The following is a 23137-nucleotide window of genomic DNA, read 5'->3' on the forward strand; positions in this document are numbered from 1 at the left end:
TGTTGCTAGAGATAAAGTCTGAATCAGCTGTTGCTACAACAAAGCACCACATAAGAGAGTTCTTCAAAGAGCTCCCTCATCTGTGAACACAGCCCCAGCCCTGCCTGCAGACACACTCACCATGGGTGCACTGGGCCCTCCCAGGGGCTGCAGCTCACAGAGGGGCTGCCTGGGCTGCTCTGCCAGCTGGAATTCCTCTGCACAATGGGACCGTGGCTGGGGCGGCCGCGCCGGCACAGCCAATGGTGGAGAACTGCCTGAGAGAGGCACTGTGATGGGCAGGGCTGTGGGAGAGTCGCTCTGGCCAAACAACGGATCCCTGGAATCCATGCACGTTAGTTGCTTTCACAGAGGAAAAACAGTAAAATGTACTTTGAGTAGCAACCTCTATGAAGAAAAAAAAAAAAAAACAACAAAACAAGAAAGAGAAAAGAACATTTAAAACCACTGTGCTATACAGTATACTCAGAGGGAACTCTTGTCCTTCTGATCAAGAAGCCAACACTAGCAGCTCTACTGTTGTTCTCCATTTCCATGCTGAAAAAGTATTCATATTCCTGCTTCCTAGAATGAAGCCTCTCTACGAAGGCAAAAGAAAATCCCTTTTGCTCAAAATCTGCTTCCCAAAACCACTTATCACTTTAAAATGTCTCAAGTCTGCCCAGAAACTGAGAAGACTTACACCAAAACAAAAACTGTAAAATATTCACCAACTTAATTTGACTTCAAAAGAAATCCCAGATACTATTCCACTTGGCCTTTCCATACGTGCATTTAGCTATGAAGAAAAAATCTCTACACACTTTTTACATTCTTTACCACCACAGAAACACAAGCAACACAACCTCCAATTCAAGGCCAAGAATGGTACAGCACAAGGCCAAGAACCAGACAAAATCTTTTAAAAATAGAGCTTATCCTCATCAAATTTGCATCAAAGTCTTAAAGTACCTCCCATTTTCATTAAATTTAAGTGCATAGGCACAAATATTTGTGTTGTTGAAACTCTGACAACACAAACATTAAGCATGTAAAAATAATGGAAAAATAGGCAGTCCCTGTGTACAATAACATGTCAGACTGTCACCTGGCCAGTGCAAGAAGGGCTGCAAATTTTTGTATCTCTTGCAGCAACTGCACAAACAACTCTGTCATTTTTGTGACAAAAATTAATACACTACAAATCAAAGAATGAGGAAAAATGTTTCCAAAATTTATATAAAAGTCAGATTTGATCTAAATAACTTCATCAAAAATTCTGCAGGTATAAATTTTCTGTGCTGAAACTGTCTGCTGTGAACTACACCAGAAAAGCAGCAACAAACAAATGGCACTTGTTGTGTTAAAGACGTTGTGCAGACACCATAAGCACACAAATCACTACCTGAGTGACATTTTATGTTAGAAGAACATTCTGCAGAAGAGCGTTCATGCACAGAAATCTCCTTGAATAGAAATATCTGGCAATATCTGATAAAAAATACATGGAAGACTCCTCTCCCCCAATACCTACACACATCCTGTGTCCCTGGACTCTTTGTTGGTGACATTTGGTCACTAAGCAATGTGACCTCATTTTCACCTGTTCTGAACCTCTCCTACTCCAACACGTTATAAAGTATTCTTTTTTTTAAAGGGTTGACAAAATAAAACATGCATTTCTTCAGCACTGTAACAGGACATAATTACTGAAGGTTGTCATTACATGTAACATCTGGGTATGCATCAGTTCAAAACTGAATGGCACAGGAATCCAACGGAAGGATGTACATTCTTAAAAGACATGATGTATTACTCTAAAGGCAAGAAAAGACCCCTGCACTGATGAAATAGCATATTTTAAACTCATCAGAGTGGATGTAAAGGAAGCATCTAAAAGGACAAAGCATTTGTACCTCACCTGAAAAACCTGATCGTTTGTTTCTGAGTCTTCTGTACCATGACAGCTGCCTATGAACAAATCGTTAGATCCTTCCATAGCAATGCCATGGTCAGCTCCACTTTCTTCCATTACAAGGTGACCTGAAACAGTTATAAAAGGTTATTTTTGCCTTCTGCCAAGAGATTGCCATAGGTGTTGTCTTTAGATCTTACAAATTTAGTGTTACAAATTCTAATGCTGTTGCAAGATAACAGCTAAGTTCTCAAGAAATCCTTGCCTCCTTATCACTTTATTACTCACTGCAGAAAAATTTCAGCATGTTGCTCCAGGAGTACAGCTTAGCCTTTTATATGAGACAATTTGCTTGATTTGTCATTGCATACACAGATACAAAACACACATACACCCTCCCATCATTTTCATCTGAATATGTCCAAAAGCACTGAACTAACAACCACACACATCTAGAAAATACTTGATATTTAAGCACATGCCAGCAGTGCTTTATAAATATATTAGTCACCTTCTTACACAATCACCAGACAGAATTTGCATTATGCAACTCTGTCATGCAGACATCTTGAAGTAAATCAATTTGTTTTAAAGGCTTATAAGACAACATATAAATGAAATAAAATTACTATTGTTAGTCTACAGTAGTATGCTTCGGGCAGAAAAAAACACCAGATATGTGAAACAAAATTTGGCACTAATCACATGATGAAATTCAAAAAGACAGAGCTCCCGGCATTTTAGAAATCTACCTCCTATCCCAAAGAAAGCTTCAAGATGCTCAGTTGCCCACTACAACCCTTCAGGTAGACAGATAGTATTGGACAGTGAACTGTCACAGCCACATGATAATGCTCTCATGCACACAACACACCCTTTAAAGCAGCGACCAATCCCAAATATTCACAAGCAACAGGACAAAACGACAATTAACTTGGTCCCTACCTAACGAGAGTATACATATACTAGACTACACACATAACATACCCAACTGAATAGAAGAAAACTTAGGTCCTGACATTTGGGAGGAAGGAGGGGGAAGGGTGGTCAGGATTTTTCCCTTCAGTATTTATTTTAAAGACAGGCTGCATTACATTAGCACATGACTCCTACCAGCTGTATCTTCTTCACCACACCACGCAAATAAATTCCTCAAGATGGACCTTCTTGGCTGTGGTATTTCAACTGTTTACAGCTTTAGTAAGGAGACTGTAACAGGCTAGAGGGTAACTTCAAAAGAACTGTACAACTCTTAAAGCACAGATTTATTCTGCTTTGCAAAGATATAAAGGACACAGGCAAAGTAAATCCACATCTCCTTGGCTTTTGAAGCTGAATAAAGCATCCTGCTGATACAAACAACATTGAGAAGTTAAGCTGCTCATATGCTCAATATATTAATACTTTAATCTAAAGCAGATTTATTTTTCCATTCAATTTTCAAGTGATGACACTCCAGACCAAGTTCCAAATGAAGTTACCTCATGTTTACCAAGTACTTTTGAGCTTCGGATCTGAGAACAACTATAAGATGTTTCAGTTAAAATGTCTGAAGCATCTTAGCAGCAAATGAAAACAAAACCCAGAACACTAGATTTCATCATCACTCAACCACTTCCTCTCAGTTCAAAGATGCAGAGAACACATGACAGTTTTGCAAAAGCAGCACATTTAGTTCTTTGAGATAAACTGAGTTTGTTCCAGAGATACTGATGACACGGACTCTGAGCATGCTGGAACCCGACAACAGAACACAAGGACAGCTCTATGGGGACAGACCAATGACCCAAGCAGCCCAACATCCTGTATCTAACAATGATTAATAACAAAGCTCAGGAAAAAAAATCCAGCAGTATGGTAAATACACGGTGATATTTATCCAGCTTCCTTTCATAAGCAGCCCAGAAATATCTGAAGTTTCATATTTGTGTTTAAAATAATTCCTGTGGTACAATTTTGCCCCATGATTTTGTCTAATCACTGCTGTAACCCAGGCAAACCACTGGCACACACATCACTTGAAAAATCGACTTCATGGTTTAACTATCCAGTTTCATTAACCTAAGTCCTTGTGTGCAACCACAAAAAATTATTATTTTTTGTCTTAAAGAAATATGCTTCTACAGAGGTGTACAAATACATACACAGTTAACAAATCTTACACTCATATAAATATTGCTAGCCAATTCCTCAAACAGGAAAGTTAAATCCTGTACATTTATGTATAGGTATGGATGTTTTGTCATTAAATAACACATAAGTATCTCTTCATAAACACTAAGTGAGCACCACAAAAATTCCCACTGCTGTATTACACATTTAACAGTGGGCTGAAGGAGAAATGTGGAAGTTTAATGTCAGTATAAAGTAGGAGCAAGAGCTGCATCCTCAGAGCACACAAGCAGCTCTCTATACCTCAGATTTAGCTTTAACACAACTCCACCCAAACCACTTTACAGGCTGCTTCCCGACTAAAGCACTCAAGGGCCATTTCCAAATCATGGGTTAGCGTATTTTAACGCCACAGGTCAACTTCCTTCACCCTGACTCCATTTGGGAAGAACTTTCCTCAAAATAAAGGGAAATCTATGGCCATTGTTGTCCTTGGTTCACCTCTACAAAGAGAGCAAGCAGGCACAGAAACTGCTAGCGCAGGCGAACACAAGTAACCACCATGAGCACACCATGCAGGGTGTTGGTTATACTTAACAGCACATACGTACAGTTGAATGCTCCACCATCAATCTCTTTTGGGTCTTCTGTGAAACGTCTCAGAGGTTTTATAAGAAGACTTAAGATAATTGCACAGCTTACTACTATGAAAACACACTCTCTGCAAGAGCTCCCTCTGAGGGCATTTCTCTACAACCATCCACAGTGGCACAAATTCACAAGGGCATGAATTACAGTAAAACATATCAGGGAGGAAATTAGGGCAGAGTGATACTCTCCAGTAAAGGAGTTACACTTAACTTTGCTAACTTGCACCAGGTTTGAGATTTAGCGTATCTCTATCATGGAAGAGCAGGCAGATGCGGTTAAGAATACACAGAAGATCTGGGCACTCCCACTTATAAGGTTTCTCAAGCCATTTTTTTCTAGACCTGTGTCAATTTCAATGCACCTGTGTCAATTTCACTGACAAACAACGTCAGGTCTTTGAAGCATGCTTAAGAAATAGATGAGATTTCAGAGTCTCACGAAACAGCAACATTCAACACCCGCCCGCCCCAACAGGGGAGTCACCACCCAGGGAAATCCCAACTGATCCCCTGAGGCCACGAACGACTGTCAAACAGGTGGGGGAAAAAAAAAAAAAGTGTGCACAACGCAAGCACAACAGCAACTCCTCACACAAGCAGCCTTCTCCCAAAACACCAAACTCACTTACAGCTTCTTTTAAAGTCCACCGCGCGTTGGGTTTATTACTTCTAGTAGGCAGTTTATTGTGGGTGTGTCGCTTGACACGCGGAGAAACACAACCCGAGTGACTCCACGCGGAGAGCGCCACTCCAGCGACCCTGGGCGCCCCACGAGGCACAGCCCCGCTCGGGCACAGCCGGGCAGCGCGGGCGGCCCCCCTCAGGAGCCGGCACAGGAAGCCGCTCCGGCACCAGCGAGGGACTCCCGGAACGCACCGCCCGCTCCCTGAGGAGCGCGGAGGGCGCCTCAGCCCGCGCCCGTCGCGCCGTCGGCGCCACAGCCCCGCGGCAGGGGCGGCGGAACGCGCCGGCCGGGCCGCGTCCCGGCGGCCCGGGGGGAAATGCCGGAGGCGCGTTACTCCACCTGCGCTCGCTCCCGCAGCCGCGCCGCCATGCGCGCCTCCGCTCCCGCGCACGCGCGCCCGCCCTCAGCGCGAGCGGGGCGGGGGCGCGCGGGGGGCGCCGGGAAGGCGGCGGCGCGCGGCCTCTCGGGAGCGCGGCGGGCGCGCGGCACGCGGGCGGTGCGCGGTCCCGCGGGGGGCTCGGCCGGGGCGCGTCGCGACACTGTGGTCGGTGCCGGTATCGGCGACAGCAGCGGCCGGCGGCGATGGCGCAGCTCACGGCGCGGTTCCGCACCGAGAACCGCAGGTGAGGGGCCTCCCCTCCCTCCCGGGCCGAGGGTGGGATCGGGAGCGGGTGGCGCAGTAGCGGTAACGGCGCGCTGTGCCCGCAGGTTCGCCGTGGAGGATGTGCCCTTCTCGGTGCCCGCGGCCTCCGAGACCACCGACCTCAGCCACCTCATCAACAAGCTGCTGGCGGCAGGGCACGGTAGGTCTCGCGGCGGGGGCGGCCCCTCGGAGCCCGGCATCCTCGCTTGCGGCCGGGCCGGGCCCGGCCCCGCGTGGGCTGTCACAGCCGGGCGGCACCCGCAGGCCCTCGGCGGGGACGGCGACAGCCCGAGCCGGCCCTGCCCCGCTGTTTTGGCCTGGCTGCCTATAGTAAGGCACTCCTGGAACTTGATCTGAAGCGCTGCGGGTACTGGGGCTGCTGGGCATTCCCAGGAGAAATGCTCCGAAGGCTGGAATACTGTGTGTGCCCGGCGCCACAGGCCAGGCTGCCACAGCAGATGGGAATGGAAGCGTTCCCAAAACCTGGCACAAGATCTAATGAAACCAAAGGTTTGGGTTTTATGACAGCCTTTAATAAAACGTCAGCCATTCTGTCAGTGCTGAAATGGGCTGACTGACTTGAAAGATTATCTGGGGAAAGGCACTTGTGCAATGTTGTTGGAAAATCCCATTTTCCATAAGAAACTGGGTCAGTGGTATCATACCCTGCTTCTTGAGGCTTTTGCAAGTTGCTTTTGACCCATGAAATTGCAAACAATCTGGAATAGAAAACGAATGCACAGTGCAGTGCTTCTGCCAAAATGCAGGGCCTTTGTCATTTATGCCATTACAAAGGGAGAAATATGAACCAAAAATTCTTAGGATTTTCCTACTGCTGCCACAAATACAGGGCTCTAGCTGGTGGTAACAAGTGGCAAGATCCATACAGAACAGTCAGGAAGCACCACTGGGGTTTGATTATGCATAGCTACAAAGAAAATATAGTAAGAGGCAAACAGCTCTTTGAACCCCAACAGCAAATTTTCCTTCCTCTTCACTTAAATAATCCTGTGGAAGTAATGGGCTGCCCCCTTAAAACTGGGAGAAGAAAGCAAGGGGTTGAGTTTTTGGTTTTTGTTGTCATTTGTTTTGGGCTTTTGGTCTTGTTTTGGGGAGGGTTATTTATGTTTGGGTCTTTTTTTAACCTCTTCCTGGCTCCATTTTCCTGAACCAGTCTCAAAATGATGCCATTCGTGATGGTATCAAATAAATAGTGACACCTGAACGCTGATTTTTCCCTGATTCGTTTCAGCGGATCACAAGTATGTGGAATTTGACTTCCTTATCAATGGCCAGTTCTTGCGATTGCCGTTGGTCACACACATGGAAATGGAAAATATTTCCACAGTAAGTCATACTCAGTTTCTCCCCTTCTAGGACAGTAGAACAGACTTAGCCAGTTTACTTCAATCTGATTTAGGTATTGCACTGTCAGCTAGGTAGATTTGCTTGTTCAGTTTTATTTCTTGTCTGACCACTTTTCCAGGAGAATTCCATGTATTTTTGAATCCATTATGAGTGTGATTAGAGACAGGGCAGTGCAAGGAACATAGTTATCCAATCTGTTGTCTGTATACAGTTCAGAGGGGAAATTCTTGTCTTACTGAGTTCATCATTAAAATATATTTTTGTCTCTTATGGTGGGGGATAATGGGGAAGATTAATATTACCTCTAGAAAATGTTGCAAAGTGTTTTAGACACTTTAGTTTTGTACTAGTAAATATAGAAGAAGAGGAATGTAAGAAGAGTGAAATCACTTGGTTTTGCTTCCAGCTTGCTATTAATAGTAATTTGATAAAAATATGGAAAGCAATATAATTCACACTTTTTTTTCAAAATACTTTAGTTCTACTGATGTGACTTGGATACCAAGACCTTTGCTCAATAAACTTGCATACTTGTACCACACTACAGTTAAATTTTACTGTTATTGATTAAAAAAACCACACTACATCACTAAATAAGTATTTTGTCTGTGAGCTCAGGAAGAAGTGGTGGAAATAGAGTACGTGGAGAAATACATGGCCCCTCAGCCAGAAGAATGCATATTCCATGATGACTGGATCAGTTCTGTTCAAGCCACTGAAGAATGGTACCACACTAAGCTAATTCTAAGTTTTGTCTTGCTTATTCGTGTTCCTCCATGGTGTTAAATGGAGTGCTGTTCTCTCTTTAATAATCCCTTGGCTGGGTTTTTCTCTCCTCTTTGCTTTGTTTCTTTTTTTTTTAACCTGTCAAGTCACTCAGCTACTTGCTTTTGTAAGCAGTTCACTGACAGTGACTTTAACACAGGTAGAAAACAGCCAGAGACACTGAACAGGAGATACTGCTTATACAAATGAACAAAAGAAATGCTGTTTAGTATCCTTTCTCTTAAAGGAAAGCAAGTTTTCCTCATCTCTCTTTTTTGCTTAAACCCATGACTTCCAATGTGACGCCCATTAGCAACAAATAGAATAGCATACCTTTCTGCAGAGATTTTCCTTAAAAAAAGCCAGAGAGCCATAATTGTCTTTTTCTACTGTGTTTTCACATTCATTTTCCAATCAACTAGGTGATGTTCATATATTAAGTAGAGGTTTGAAAATACTTTGAGAACCTCTGGCAACATACTACAAACAACAAATAAAGTTTTAAATTATGTAAATAATATAAGTCCTCTCAGGTCTCACCTACCAGAACATGCAGTATTCTCACTGCTTGTTTTTCTGGCCTGTACTCCTGGCCTCCCAGTTGCAAGGCTTTAATGAAGCTTTGCTCCGTAGCAAAAAGATTTTTTTACTCTTTCAAGCTATTTTTTTAAAACAGCTATTGTGCTAATATTTTTCCAAGTTTCTGGTTGAGGCTTTATTTCATAAAAACATTTGTTGGTCTTAAAGACAATGATGCTTAAAATGCTGTACCCTGTAGGATATTAACTGGCTGCTACGATCAGACTGCTCGGATCTGGTCTGTGGAAGGAAAATCCATCATGACAATAGCTGGGCATACAGAAGTGGTGAAGGATGTGGCGTGGGTGAAGCAAGGTCAGTATATATAGCAGGGACATAGTAGTAGTTTGATTTACTGGGAGAGAAATGCTGGCATTCCTTAACCACAAATATTTAATTATCTAAATGTAATTATTTCAGTCTCTATCAGTGGTGTCAGAAATGAAGTCATGGTGTGCATAAAATACTTCTTTAACAGTAATGAATATAGTTACTTTAAGATGGTTGTTGTCTATCCACCTTGCAGTCTCCATTTGCAAATACTGGTGTATATAGTTATATTAATTGTACTTGCAGGGTAACATGATGTAGACTGAAATACATACGAGTTTCTGTCTATCTGCTATTTCTTCTAGGATTAGAATAATTATTTATAAAGACTTTGGAAAGCTGAGCTGGGCGTGAGTGTAACTTTTTTCTACCTCAGATAGTTTATCGTGCCTGTTACTCAGCGCTTCCATGGACCAAACTGTCCTGCTCTGGGAGTGGAACGTGGAGAAAAACAAAGTGAAAGCCCTTCACTGCTGCAGGGGACACGCTGGCAGTGTCGAGTCTGTGGCTGTTGATTGTACAAGAACCAAAGTGAGTGACTCCTCCTGGAAAGGAACCTTTGTGATTTGGGATTTAGCAGCCTGTACCTCAAAAATCCTCTTTTTGTCCCTGCATGGGTATTCATCATCATGATTTTATGACACACTGATAATTTTCCAGTCTTGTTATAAGTGGTGGTTATTTAGAATTAGGTGTGTTATATCAGTGCTAAGCTTTAGAATCACAGAATCATTTAGTTTGGAAAACAAGTTAAATTTTAAAGTATATTTTACTTTAAATGCATGCTAATTTTGTGCTATAATAAATATTTTCAAATTTGACCTACATTTTTGCGGTGGTTGTGGTGGGAAAAAAATTTCCAGAGTACTTGGAAAAAGCAGGTGGTGAAGAGGTTCTTTCCCTTCACCCAGGAATTCAACAGTTATGAGCACTGCCACCAAAGGTGGAGTCAGTGCTCCCAGCTCGACTCACTATCCGACAGGTTAAAGTAAACGTTTTGGTGTTGAAGGAAATAGATATTTTGTAGATATTTTTCCTACAAAGAAAGTAAAAAGAATAATCTCTTCCAAGGTCTCTCTGGATCAACATTTAACAAAATGTTTCTGTTCATACAGTTCTGCAGTGGATCCTGGGATAAGATGTTAAAGATCTGGTCTGCAGGTAAGATGTAAGTTTGTAGGGCTATACATCACTGTGCTGAGTTACTGGTTTGGTTAATTACATGATTTTAGATCTGGTTATCACCTGCATGATGGTTGTAGGCACCACAGATATGGGGATTTGTTTAATTACTTACATGGAGATGGAATTCAAAAACCTCTAGCTCAAGTCTGCCTGTCTTTTGTCACAGTACCTACAGATGAGGAGGATGAAATGGAAGAAGCAGCTAACAGACCACGGAAAAAGCAGAAAACTGAACAGCTGGGACTAACAAGGGTAAGATGAACTCCAGGTTTGTCCAGGATTTTTCTTTAGAAGTGTAGCCACAATGAATAATTTCTCTTTGCTAAAGGTGACTTTAAAATTTCTGCTGGTATGTCTCAGGATAATCGGACATTTTCATTTGTTGAAATAATAGATTTTTTTGATGATAACTCACTCAAATCTGTCACCATTAAATTCTAGACTCCGCTGGCAACCCTCTCTGGCCACACAGAAGCCATCTCCTCTGTGCTGTGGTCAGATGCTGAAGAAATTTGCAGCGCATCATGGGACCACACCATTAAACTCTGGGATGCTGAGACTGGAGATCTCAAATCAACTTTGGTGAGATCATTGTACTCTCTCTGTAGATTCAGCTGCAGTCCAGCTCACAGAAAAAAAAAAAAGCTGTGTAAAATTGTAGCTCCTCTCTTACAGTTATTATTTTCTTTACTGACAGACAGGAAACAAAGTGTTTAATTCTGTCTCCTACTCACCCCTGTGTCGACGTCTTGCATCAGGGAGCACTGACAGACATATCAGACTATGGGATCCTCGCAGCAAAGGTGAGCTAAAACATGCATGGTCTCTTTAGTTCTTCAAAATCAGAACTTTGTCCTGTTGAGAGACATCTCACAAACTCTTCTGGTCCCTCTGCTTGAAACTAGCCCTTTGGGGCTTTTATTAAATACAAAGGTTACATCTATTTTCTGTATTCTGGTGCAAGACTTGTTTTAATTTCTTACCTAATAATTTAGAAATCTAACTGGGCTTAGGTTTTCCTTTATTTTTAAACTTACTAATAAATGTGCAACTGTGCAGTTGCAGAACAAAATTTTTTTTGGTAAGGTTCAGACTTAGGCTAGTCTGATAATCATTAAAGTGAAATAGTAGTCACTTGGACATGGTACTGTGTATCATAAACAGATGGAATTGTGGATATTATGACTGAGCCTATACCAGATTTATTTTCATAAACACATTTCATAGAATGGTCTGGGTTGGAAGGGACCTTAAAGATCATCTAGTTCCAACCTTCCTGCCCTGGGCAGGGCCTCCTTCCACTAGAGCAGATTGCTCAGAGCACCACCCAGCCTGGCCTTGAACACATCTTTGTTCTTTCTTTAAAAAGAAAGTTTAGTGACAAGAAAATACATTTTGAGGGGTTTGGAGTGGGTTTCTTTTTTGTTTGGTTGGGTTTGTTTCTTTGGGGTTTTTTCTTCCCCAGAACTTGTGTGGCTTACAGTTTTGTTCACTTTAAATAAAGTTCACTTAACTTGAACTGCAATCACACTGGATTTTGTGCACATCTTAAAAGTGCTGGTTTCAGCATCTGTGTTTTTTCCTCTTTCTATTCAGATGGCTCCTTGGTTCTCCTGTCTCTGACTTCTCACACAGGCTGGGTGACATCTGTGAAGTGGTCACCTACCCACGAGCATCAGCTGATCTCTGGTTCTCTGGACAACATTGTGAAGCTTTGGGACACAAGGAGGTAAAATAAACCTGTGTTTCTTGCTGTTCAAAGGCATGTAAGCTTACAGGGTGAGCTACCCCTCATGAAATAGCAAAAGCAGTCAGAGACATTCATTGGAAACCCCTGTGACATTTGTGAAAATCCTCTAGGTTTTGGAAGTCAACCATATAATGAAAGGAAGAAAAATACTTGTAGTCTACCAGAGGGCTGGAAAACACAGCTGAGCAGCATCTACATGTGGAAGAAGGAAATTATAACAAATTCTTCCTAACAACTGATTGAATTTCAGTCTCAAAGTTGTTTGCAAGCAGATGAAAAATGTTGCTGCTTTTCTCTTTGGGGATGTAGGAGAGGATAATACCAACGTAATCGGCTCTGGAGAAAGCAGAGGAGTACAGACATGGTCGATGTCTGTACTCTCAAAGTGTTTGTAACTGCTTAACCACATCTGTTTGATAGCACTGTGATAGCATTTCTTCCTGGGACCAGTTGTTGTTTGTGATTGCTCACCTAACTTCAAACCTGTTTTTCACCAGTTGCAAAGCTCCTCTGTATGACTTGGCTGCTCATGAAGACAAGGTTTTGTGTGTGGACTGGACAGAAGCAGGGGTAAGAATCTGAAGAGCAAGTTACTCGATTTATATGCATGGTGTTTAAGAATGGAGCTAAAAGCAGTCATGGATTGTTTCCTTATGCTCAAAGCTAGAAGAGAACAGGCAGTTGTAGTTGTGCTGTCTGGGTGGTGTCACTTTGTGTGTCCCCACACTCTGCAAAGGGCCATGGTGGGAGCTGAAGCCCTGTAGCATTAACTGAGCATTATATTGATGTTCCAAACTAGGAGAGACAAGAACAGCACTGCACCTTACTCAGAAAACACATGTTCCACGGTACTGCTGTCTGCCATTGGGACTAAAGCAGCAGCATGAAGGAACAGCTGGGGCATGGCAGTCAGTACATGCAGAAGGGGGAAACTATATAATCCTCTATAGCAAGCTGTTCTGCTACTGTTGTGGTACACACGTATTTAAAATTACCAAAAAACCCCATTCTGTGAATGTTCAAGATTCTCAGTAAAAGTCAGGAAAAGCTTAAGCAACTTCCCTACAAAAATTTCACTTCTAATTTTAATAGGAGAGTAAGGGACAAAGTTGCTTCTGCACCTTGATTCTGGGTTTTAGTCATGCATTAACAGTTCATTATTCACTACTACCTTTTAAAAAGGAAAGAAAAATTGAGTCCTTAACTTTTGTGTACTTACTTTGCTTAATTGTGGTATTAATCCCAGTTTCCTTCTTTCATCAGTTGTTACTGAGTGGAGGAGCAGACAACAAACTGTATTGCTACAGATACCCAGCTACAGTCTCTGATGTTGGGGCATGAAGGTCAACAGCCAGAAGACTTTTTTTTTAAAAACAAAGATTTTTGCAGCAGTTGCTCTCTATTAGCATCTCTACACAATCAACTTCCGAAGAAAGGAGGAGTTTGTTGCTCAGAGAGCTGTTTCTGGTTTTGTATTGGTAACCTATATCCATATTTGTCACAGAAAAACAGCAAAGCCCAAATGGGATTAATGTGAAAGGTCATTTCCTCCCTTTTTGATGGCTTTGAATTAATGTCTTTTAAATGACTATTTGTATAGCCCTTTTAATAAGAACTAAACTGTTTACTGATACTTACAGAAAAACTACTCACTGACTAAATTATTTTTTGAGTTTACCTGCTTTCCACTGGAAAAAAAAATAAAGCTTTTATCAACAGTTCATTGGTTTACTGTGTCATTTCAGATAAAAATGAGATTTCAGCTCTCCTCAGTCTGGGTGTTGGCAGTTCTTATTATTTGGTCCTTAATTAACGAACCCAGGCTTCTTTCTAGGATGAAGACTTGGTATGTTTGCAGTGTAAATAGCACGATATAGAGGAACTTGACAGATTTAGTGGCAGATGAAATATTCCGTATTTTAGTAGCTCATAAATAAGGGCTGTAGATTATAAGAATGCCAGCCTTGTACCACAGTACTTGTTGTGTTGCAGTACAACTAATGTGGTGTCTTGGTCCTAAAAGCATGTTTGTAGAAACAAGTGATGGATCACAAACAGAATGCAGAAGAAGTAATTTGTTCTTAGAGCAGATACAGAAAGTTGCAGTAGCTTTTAGGTTGATAGAGAGGATAAGAGCTATTCAAACATGCTCAGTTTCTCTGCTGGTGGTTTTGCTTTGAGTTCAGCATTTAAATGAAAAAGCTGTTGCTGCCACTTGTTAGATGACACATATGTGATGTTAAAGCAGCGCACTGGTAAACTGCATGGAAACCACACTTGAATATCCTCACCAGTGTCTTGGCTTTCGATCAGTGTAAGACCTGTCCAGCACAAACAAGTCAAATGCTTGAATTAATAATTTTTCTTTGAAGAGTGAGAACTCTGACCTCCAGGTTCATAATATGTATTATTATATATAGACTATATATATAATACATATATAGTTCTGAGCAAGGAGTTTTAAGAAATACCAAAGAGCAAAACTGGTGAAAATGGCAAAGGACAGGGGAAGGATCTCTGATCCCTTTGCTCTGCAAGTGAAGTACTGCAACTAATAACTTACATGCATATGTCTAAAGATTCATGAATGCAAGATAAGTAACCTTAATATGGTTTTCTTGCCTTTCCAGAAAGATTTACAAAACAGTTTTTAAAAAGACCGTGTCACTTGAAGTATCAGCTTATCTTAGACTAATATTATTTAGACTTAAGAAAACCCAGCTGGCATTAGTTGTTTCAGTTTCAAACAGTGAATCCATTAGATCTACTATCACCTGTAATAAATACACAGATTGTATCTGAAAAAGTAGGTTTTGATGGACCACAGTTAAAAGCAGGAGCATTTTTACACCCTCCTCTTATTTGGAAAAGTACTGTGGCAAAAGAACAGACCAAGAAGGAACTAAGTAAACCACATTAACATGAAGTGATACCGGTGTAAGTACACTGTATTTTTGGAATATATCTGTATTACCACAGTCCATGAATTATCCTGAAACCAATGCTTTTTACATTTGGCTGACAGTTCTTTGGATAATCTATAATCCTAAATAAAATGTTTAATGAGACTTTCAAACATGCAGTCCTTTTGTTTAAAATGATTGTGTGAAATTACAGTGGTCAACATGAGTTGATTTTAAAACTGCAGAAGAGCTGAATCAAAAACACGGTAATGCACAATCAAGGTGCTGATGGTGACTCTACTCACAAAAATTAGGTTTTTTCCTCCCCTAAAAACCATTTCTGCATATTCCTAGTACCCTAGTAGCATAATACAAAACAGTAAAGAATCTTTATGTACTAATTGCTAGTTTTACTTAAACATAAAAGTGATACTACAAGTGAGGGGAATAAAGACAATAATCAGCTACTGCAAGATTGACCTACATTTGGTTTTTTATTGATGGGAGGTGGGGGTTGGTTTGTTTTTGAGAGGCTGTGCAATACACATTGTTCTATTTCTATCTTTTCATTCTGCACTGACACCTGGCATAAACTGTTCACTAGCACACATGTGCTGCCTCTAAATAGAGTTCAAACACCACCATGCATTAAGACACACATTAAAAGCATTAGTTTAAGACAAGGGTTCACCTGCTTGGTCCTTGGCTTAGTGTCACACTTGCATTTTCTGTTCACGTGTTTCCTTTTATCCAGCTGGTTCTTTCAGCTTTCTTCTTGCTTTGAGACTTTCATCTTTGCTTCTGGATGGTTGCCACCCCTTTCCTACAGCCAGCCCTGGCAGAGCACTGTTTTTTCTCTCTTGTTGGCATTTGGTTTATTTTTTTAGTCTCAGTCTTCTCTCAGCTAGGAGATCGAATTAAGGGAAAAACAAGGGAAGGGGGAAGGAAAGAGTAAATGTTGCAGTGACACACTACCTGAGCAGGTGTGTGTGGATAATGTGGATATATGAGTTCGGGCCAACAGTGCAGATCTCCAGCCAGTGCTGCTCTGCTTATCCCTTTCAACACTCAGTCCAGAGCCCAGGGTGAGGTTTGTCCTTAGTGAAGATAAACTTACTGAAGTTTAATTTAGTTTTGTATAGGCTGATAAATTTCCAGGATAAACTCAACATACTCCTCTAGATTTTAGCATGCATACCTTAGGAAACAGATCTAACCACATATGCTTAAAGTGACTTCTACAATTGAAACAAAAATATTTCACAGAGATTGGAAGGAAACACAGAGAAAGGAATACACTTCTAATGAAAACCTCATATCTCAGGAGTTTTCTCCTGCATTTTCTGACATTTCTGCAATAGAAAGCACTAGATAGGCACATGCACAGATTCCCCAAAGGAAAAAGACAAACTTTTGTTACACTCTTAAAAGTTGATTTAAATCTTGTTAATTATCACCTTGTTACTTAAATGTGGATATAACTTGAAGAATTCCAGAATTTTTAAGGTTTTTCTCATTACTGAATTAATGGAGGGTACAAACTTATCTCCAAAATTGTGTGATGATAAACATGATTCTTAAAAAAGCAAACAACCCCTCCAAACAACAACAAACAAAAGTCCCAAACAAGTGGTGGATGTGATTTAGGCTGATCTGCTCCATGACCTCACTGAAATTTCAGCATGTGCTCTTTTCCCTTGATGTGGGGAAGGCAAAATGTTTTATCAGATAAAAACTTAATGAGAACTAGGTCAACACACTTCAGATTTCTACTCTCTGTCATAATGGGGCTGCCAAGCTGGCCCTCACACACCCCAGTCCAGGGGTAAATGCAGTTTATGGATTATCACCCTGCTTGAATTTGAGAAGCACAAGGCTACAGTGAGCTGCACAGATATTTCATTAGCAAACAACAAGTTGTAGTAGCTTACACTGCAATTTATATGCCAAAAAAAGCCCAATCAAGTTTGAATCACCAATTTTGTTTGATGTAAGGTCATTGGCAGAGATCTCAAATTACAGGCAAAACTCGGGTTGAAATTAATTGCTATGAAAACCAATTTAAATTGTCCTGTAAATTGCATGAAATAAGTGGTTTTTAAGTTGCCAGTGAGAAGCTGGCTAAGTCTGGTCTAGGAAAGACAGCTGCTCAGTCTGGATGAGTCTATCGAGCCATCCAAATCAAGACATGTACTGTATGGAATACTGAAAATGTAATTCAAGCCACAAAAATGTAAATTTCTGTACCAATTTCAATATTCATACTTGAAACTTCAAAATGTTGATTTTCCATGTCTTTGCAATTTATTCCATTGGACACCTAGCAGCCTGTGACCAACGGGGGATCTCTGTACAAGTTTAAAATACTGTAGAACTAAATAAACATTGAAATAAATGCTCTGTGATTAGTACTGACACTTTCAGCCGATAATGTATCATTTAAGCAAAGAAATTTCTCCAAATGTTTGAAATGACCTCTGGATGCAAACCAGAACTCACAGAAACAGAATAGAAAGCTGTATGGAGAAACACAATAAACCAATTATAGTAAAACATTGCAATAATCTATATTGCTTATCCAAAAGGGTCTCCCTCATCACACTTCCTACTATCTATGGTCTTTAAATTTAGAATAGGGAAGCAGTGATCTTCAGTCAGACCACAGCTGTTCTAAACTGCATGTGAAAGACAGCTGAAATCCCTTGGAAGAGCCTGCAGGAAATGCTCAGTGAATTAATTCCTCTCCTTTAACTCTCTCTCTATCCCAGTTCTTGAAAACTGTTCAAGTCTGTTACACACACATGCACAAACCAGAAGTCTCTCATGGATTTCTGCTCTCAAGACAGGTCAAAACAACAGCTGACAAAGTGCAGAAGAATGAAGATGAGTATGTGGTAACATCTGATGCAGAGCTGGATGTCAAATTAATGATAAACCTAGGGACCATGAGCAGAGTCAGTATGAATCGATAGGTAGAATATGAATACATGAAAATGGATTGTTCTCCCTGCCAATAACAAGTACTAGTTACTTTCAACAGGGCAGCCTCAGTCTCCTGTATCATTTAAAAAGCCCAAAAAACAGCATCAAGTGTTAGAACAACATTACTGTTTTCTGAAGCTGTTCAGCACCAGAGAGGAAGACCATCTCAAGGCATTTTCCACTCCTGGTGTCACCACCATATCTGCACACACATCCCTGCACACACTTACATTTGGTGGAACAGCTTAGCAGATCTGAGCTCACTGCAGTAACCAATCTGGCAGCCAGGCTGAGAATTCTTTGTCATATGGACTTGTTTGGGAATTGGGAGTATGACAACAACAAATAAGCTACACTCTCCTTTTTTAAAGCACTTGCAGCATTGAAGGCTGCTGGGTGACACGAATTCCTCATTTGTGTGATTCCAAGCCTTTGGCACACCGCTGATTGAACAGTGGATGCGGACACCCAGAACCATCTGCTCAAAACACGGACTTTGAACCAAAGCCTGAAAGGTGTGGCATGGGTGTGCACTAGTGGGAAGTGTTGCTCATACTATAATGCTTGGGATTCACAACAAACATGTTTTCTAATCTCCTCTGTTAAAGCCACTAATTTGTTTTCTAATTTAAAGAGCAGAAATTTCCATCTCTCTCCCATTCTTTTCATCTCAGGTTTTGCACCAGCTTTAGCCCAAGTGTGCAAAGGTTTGTGCAAATTTGAAAAAACTTTTTGATCTTAAAAGAAAAAAAATGGTCAAAATTTGACAGAATTTCCCTGAGTTCCACTGGAGAGATCTTATCTCTCAGGTCTTGGATTGGTAGTTTGTTATTCTGGTGGACTCTGAGCATAGGATGAGGTGTTAGAATTTGCTGGAAGTAGTTTTTTAATACTTGGAGTAGGGATCAAGAATACTTCTTGGTGTTACACAAAAGATATTGTTTCCATCTTACATCAACATGCAAATGGTCCTCTTGATATAAGCACAGCATTTGAAAGAACCATGGATTTAACAATCATAATGTTTTGCCTTTAGGTTTAAGAGCATACAGAGACCTTCAGTGGATATTCTCTGCTGCTTCTCAGAACAGTACTTATCTCCTGCAGCTACAATACCGAACAAAGTGTTCCCTAGATCTAAACAGCACAAATTTAAACAGATCCTGGTTTCAGTTCACCTGCTCTAATTCCAGTTAATACAGTGAAGCCCATCCAAATCAATGGCATTAATACAGATTTACAGAGAAACTTACATGCAGCCTACCTGCATGTAATTTACAATAATCAGATCTTATATCTTAATGTAGCTGAAAACCGAGTCAGAACCAGCCTCCAAAAAAATCGAATACTCCATGTCAGTGAAGCCTTTTCTGACGGGAAATAAATAAGATTTGTCTTCATAGTAACTAAGCTTTGGACAGAACGGTGAGGGGGGGGAGATGATGGTTTTTCTCCCCTTCTAATCCAATCTATTTAAACAGAGGAATCAAAGCAACAGATCTTTAGTATGGCACTGGCACCACAGAATCCGGCATGAACTCACCGAAGATAAGGAGACTACAGTTTCCTTATTTCAGTTTTCCAGTCTCTAGGCTTCTGTGATTTAAATGTGCAAGTCCAAATGGTCCTGTTAAAAAGAAGCCATGACTTTTGCAGGGAGAGCAGTTTCCAAGCTGTGCACCACCCCACCATGATGAACCTCTGCAGTATCTATAGGTATTGCTTGCTACATGTAAACAGAGGATTATGAGACAAATCAGACCAGGTCATTCTTGAGAATAATAATATTATACTACATACCAGAGAAGTTCTGTTTTAATGAAAGAAATCTCTATTTCTAATATTTTCTCAGCCTGCTGCAGTTCAGTGCAGCAAAAGAAAAATATTTTCATTTTTGGAATGTCTGAATTGTAATCTCTTCTTATTGGAAGGTAATAATTTTGCTTAGCTAGCTCGAGTATTGCTTTTGCCATTTCCTACCATCCTTCTGTATTTATTTTTTATAATTTACGATACAACAGTGTGTTAATAGGGCTGCTATTTTAAAAAGTTAGAGAATAACATAAGTTTTTGTTTCCCTCTGCAGCAGTTTGTTCTTGCCATTTACCCTCCTTATTTTGCTACCCACTCCATGTTTTACAAGCAAAGTATCTAGTTTCTTATTCATCATAGGAGTATCAAGAAGGTAAAAGTCTTCCTCTTTTTAAAGAGAATTTTAGGCTAACACTCCAATATAGAAGACACTCTGGGTTCCTAATGCATTGCCACTGCATTTCTCTTCCTACACACATTTCTAACTCCATTGTGACAGCAGGGCCCTGGCAGCAGGCAGTATTTGCCTTTGACACACCTTGTTGTCATTTACATTTACTCTGCATATGCCTGTGCTGTTAAGTTTTCCCCCCATCCTTAGAGGAATTCCAAGCACCTGAAGGACAGGGGTGAGTAAAAGGCAGCACAGCTGATGCTCAGTGATTAAGCAGCAGCCCGGGCTGCTGCCATCAGTCCTGCACCACCAGCAGGGCTCTGGGAAGCATCACCGCCCACAGTCAGGTGCCTGCACACCTGTGGCTGAAGCCACCACCCATTCTCCCGGAGCCAATCCTCCCCCTGTGCCCGTGCTCACAATTACTCTTGATGAAAGGCACAGGGAGCTTGGACCACCACTCCTCTGTGACTTTTGTCTTGATTGCACTTCATAAACTGTCTACAAGTAGCACTCAGCACTTTTCAGTAGTTAAGTTCGACTCTTGTTTCTGTTCTTTTTGTTGCTGGGAAGCTTGATTGCTATGAGATAACAGAACATTTCTGTATTTTAAATTTTCTAGTTTTACATTCATACTGCTTATTTACATGCTTACATATTTAATAGTTTAACTGATTATGTCCACAAAATAATAAATCAACAATTTGCATCTAAAAAGTGTTATTTTTTACATGATCTCTCATTCAAATGGCCTGTATAGATATCCACTACTGAGCGGTGAAATACTGATGGGGACTTTATGGTACAATATACAGCAAAAAGCTTATCCTTGTTTCAGGTTCTTCTTTCTTTTCTCCTTCTTTTTAGCATTCTTATTATTTAAATAAGTACTGAATATGTAACATTAGGGATATATAATAACTCTCTCTCCCTAGATAGATATTTATATAGTGTATAACATCAGGGTACATCAAAACATTTATGGTCTCCTGGGGCAGTCACTGCTTCGGATTGACCACTGAGAGATTAGGTTTGAGATTTGATGAAAAAATTCATTAATGCTGTCTTTTCACAACTAGAAGAATACAAAGTCCTCTGTTAAATATTCAATCTAATTATATTTTGCAGGGCCTACTATTTGTAATGAAGAAGGAATTTTATAATGCTTGAAAATTTCAATAGAACATTATACTGAAAAACAGTAATTATGGATTAAAAAAGATTTTATGTCTTTCCAATTAAAAAATTAAATGCCAGCATAATAATATGTAATTGCTCATGTGCTGCTCATTATAAATGATACAGTGAAAAATGACTACTAAAGTGGAAACTTTGTGGAAAAGAAATTGCACCTCCATTACACCTTCACCTCTTAATCTTTAAAAAAAATAAAAAACAAAACCAAAAAAACCCCACCACAACCACCTTGGGATAGCAAAATCAATATTTTGCAGATCTACTAAGAACATTTATGGGAAATGGGTTTGAAACTAATATTTAAAATTACATTACAACTGCATAGCCTTCCCAACTGCTGCTTGCTGTTTGTAATGGGCATTTCAAGTGTTAAACATTAAAAATTCTTTTAAAATGCTTTACAACATATGCATAAGTTTATATACACAAGTGGTTTCTCATTTATTTTTAACTTCTTGCATTTTGTGTTATTTGGGGAATTATTTAGATATATACTATAATTTACATATAAATCTATTTAGATATTATAATTTTTTCCTAAGCTTCCATAAGTCTCAAGACAAAGAACAGAAAATTTACCTTTATAAAATTCCTGGAAACATTACTGGGAACATCTTCTTAAATGCCAGAGTTCAATTAAAGACATTTTAGTGGAAACCCAGCAAAACCCACCATGTTTAATAAAATGGTAAAACACTCACATTCATCTTCCTTCATAGCATGCCTATCTATCCCTTAACCATTTTTTCTTCCCAATGCCTATAATTTCACCATTGTTCCATATGAAGTCTGATATGTACAGTAGTGACTTATTTTTTTAATTCACTCTTCCCCCAACCCCAGGTACCCCACATCTAACTGTAAATGTCAAAATCTGAAGGTCATCTTATGCAGCTTAGCAGTTTGAACATGGTGGTTCTGCCACCCTCAGAGTTCTCATGATAAAAATAGTCAATAAATTGGAATTGCCACACATTTTATTTTTCAATTACTTTTTTTTATACCCGTATCTGAGGAAGGAAATAAGGTAGGGCTCTTATCAATGTCTCAGGCAGATCACAATGCAAGTGAAGCTGGAAAAAGGACAGGTGTCAAGGGCAAGGTTTTCAATTTTATTTTTTTTAGTAGTCCCCATTCACTCAGTTGAATGCACTGCTGTTAATTCAATTGAAGGTATGATTGCAAGTGCAGGATGCAGAGGTATTTGGAGGGACACATGTCAAAAGCAGAAGCCATTTCATACTTGAAGAGAAAACCACTTTGCTAAACTCTGATGTCTGTCAAGTACAAGCTCACAGGTGTTGAAGATGTGGTGCTAAATGGGAGCTCTGCCCCTCTCTTCCCCAGCTCCCGCTGTGTGCCTGCTCTGTGTCTTTCCCACGCATCCTTCTCCTGCTCAGACTGGGCTGCGCAAGCACATCAGAACAACTGCCAGTAAAAACCCACCCAGAGATGCATCAAATCCCAAACTCCAGCCCCATGGGCTGACACTTGGCAAAGCCCTGTGCAGTTCTGTGGGAGGGATCTCACTGCTCAATAAGCAGCAGCTGTTGTTACACAATCCAGCTGTTCTTGGACATTTTCAGCAACAGACTGAAGGGAAGTTCAACGCAACTCCTGGGCAGATAGACACATACCTTGCTATCAAAAACAGATTCTTCCCCCACTTGTCTACTATGAGTTGGCAAGAGCAGAGGAGTCATTACTGTATGACATTTTAGTTCTATTTATATTCAGAATGCTGGGAATTCCAGTTAAAAAAAATTGGCATTGCCTAAGTTGGTATTTGCAGTGTTCTGATGCACTGCTGTCCACAAGCAGGCAAACAGGTTCCTGTTATTGCTGTAAATTCAGAGCTGCTTTTATGGAACATGCATCTCTGGTACTT

At 40.5% G+C, this 23137-nt stretch overlaps 2 protein-coding genes across 20 annotated transcripts in view; one reads left to right on the forward strand and one right to left on the reverse strand.

Moving 5' to 3' along the window:
• The window catches only part of CARF (calcium responsive transcription factor), a 35628-nt gene extending 29934 nt beyond the window's left edge, over nt 1–5694 (reverse strand). For 15 of the 19 annotated variants that reach the window (XM_039554812.1, XM_039554809.1, XM_039554811.1 and 12 more), the window contains exons 1-3: nt 5286–5693; nt 1901–2022; nt 121–342 (exon numbers count right to left, since the gene is read on the reverse strand). In XM_039554812.1, coding sequence (XP_039410746.1) covers nt 121–342; nt 1901–2011 — 333 coding nt within the window. In that variant the 5' untranslated portion in view covers nt 2012–2022; nt 5286–5693. Of the gene's footprint in view, nt 1–120; nt 388–1900; nt 2023–3007; nt 4153–5285 lie in introns of those variants that run through there. The other 4 variants (XM_039554814.1, XM_039554808.1, XM_020585031.2 and 1 more) reach the window with 4 other exon arrangements.
• Nucleotides 5695–5768: 74 nt separating this feature from the next.
• On the forward strand, nt 5769–13682 carry WDR12 (WD repeat domain 12). The gene is made up of 13 exons (XM_039555456.1): nt 5769–5964; nt 6050–6144; nt 7237–7331; nt 7971–8077; nt 8896–9011; nt 9403–9557; nt 10142–10187; nt 10378–10463; nt 10653–10793; nt 10909–11014; nt 11808–11940; nt 12459–12531; nt 13225–13682. Exons 1-13 carry the CDS (start codon nt 5924–5926, stop codon nt 13300–13302), a joined length of 1272 nt encoding a protein of 423 aa, XP_039411390.1. The 5' UTR covers nt 5769–5923; the 3' UTR covers nt 13303–13682.
• The last annotated feature ends 9455 nt before the right edge of the window (nt 13683–23137 follow it).

The sequence above is a fragment of the Corvus cornix genome, chromosome 7 (genome assembly GCF_000738735.6).
Source record: "Corvus cornix cornix isolate S_Up_H32 chromosome 7, ASM73873v5, whole genome shotgun sequence".
Lineage (NCBI taxonomy): Eukaryota > Metazoa > Chordata > Aves > Passeriformes > Corvidae > Corvus > Corvus cornix.

Bases quoted from the DNA above. Each gene is read 5' to 3' on its own strand.
- WDR12 (XM_039555456.1), top strand. From the start codon at position 5,924: ATGGCGCAGCTCACGGCGCGGTTCCGCACCGAGAACCGCAG. The intron at 10,794-10,908 runs GTGAGATCATTG...CTTTACTGACAG, and splicing joins GAGATCTCAAATCAACTTTG to ACAGGAAACAAAGTGTTTAA. The intron at 11,015-11,807 runs GTGAGCTAAAAC...CTTTCTATTCAG, and splicing joins ATGGGATCCTCGCAGCAAAG to ATGGCTCCTTGGTTCTCCTG.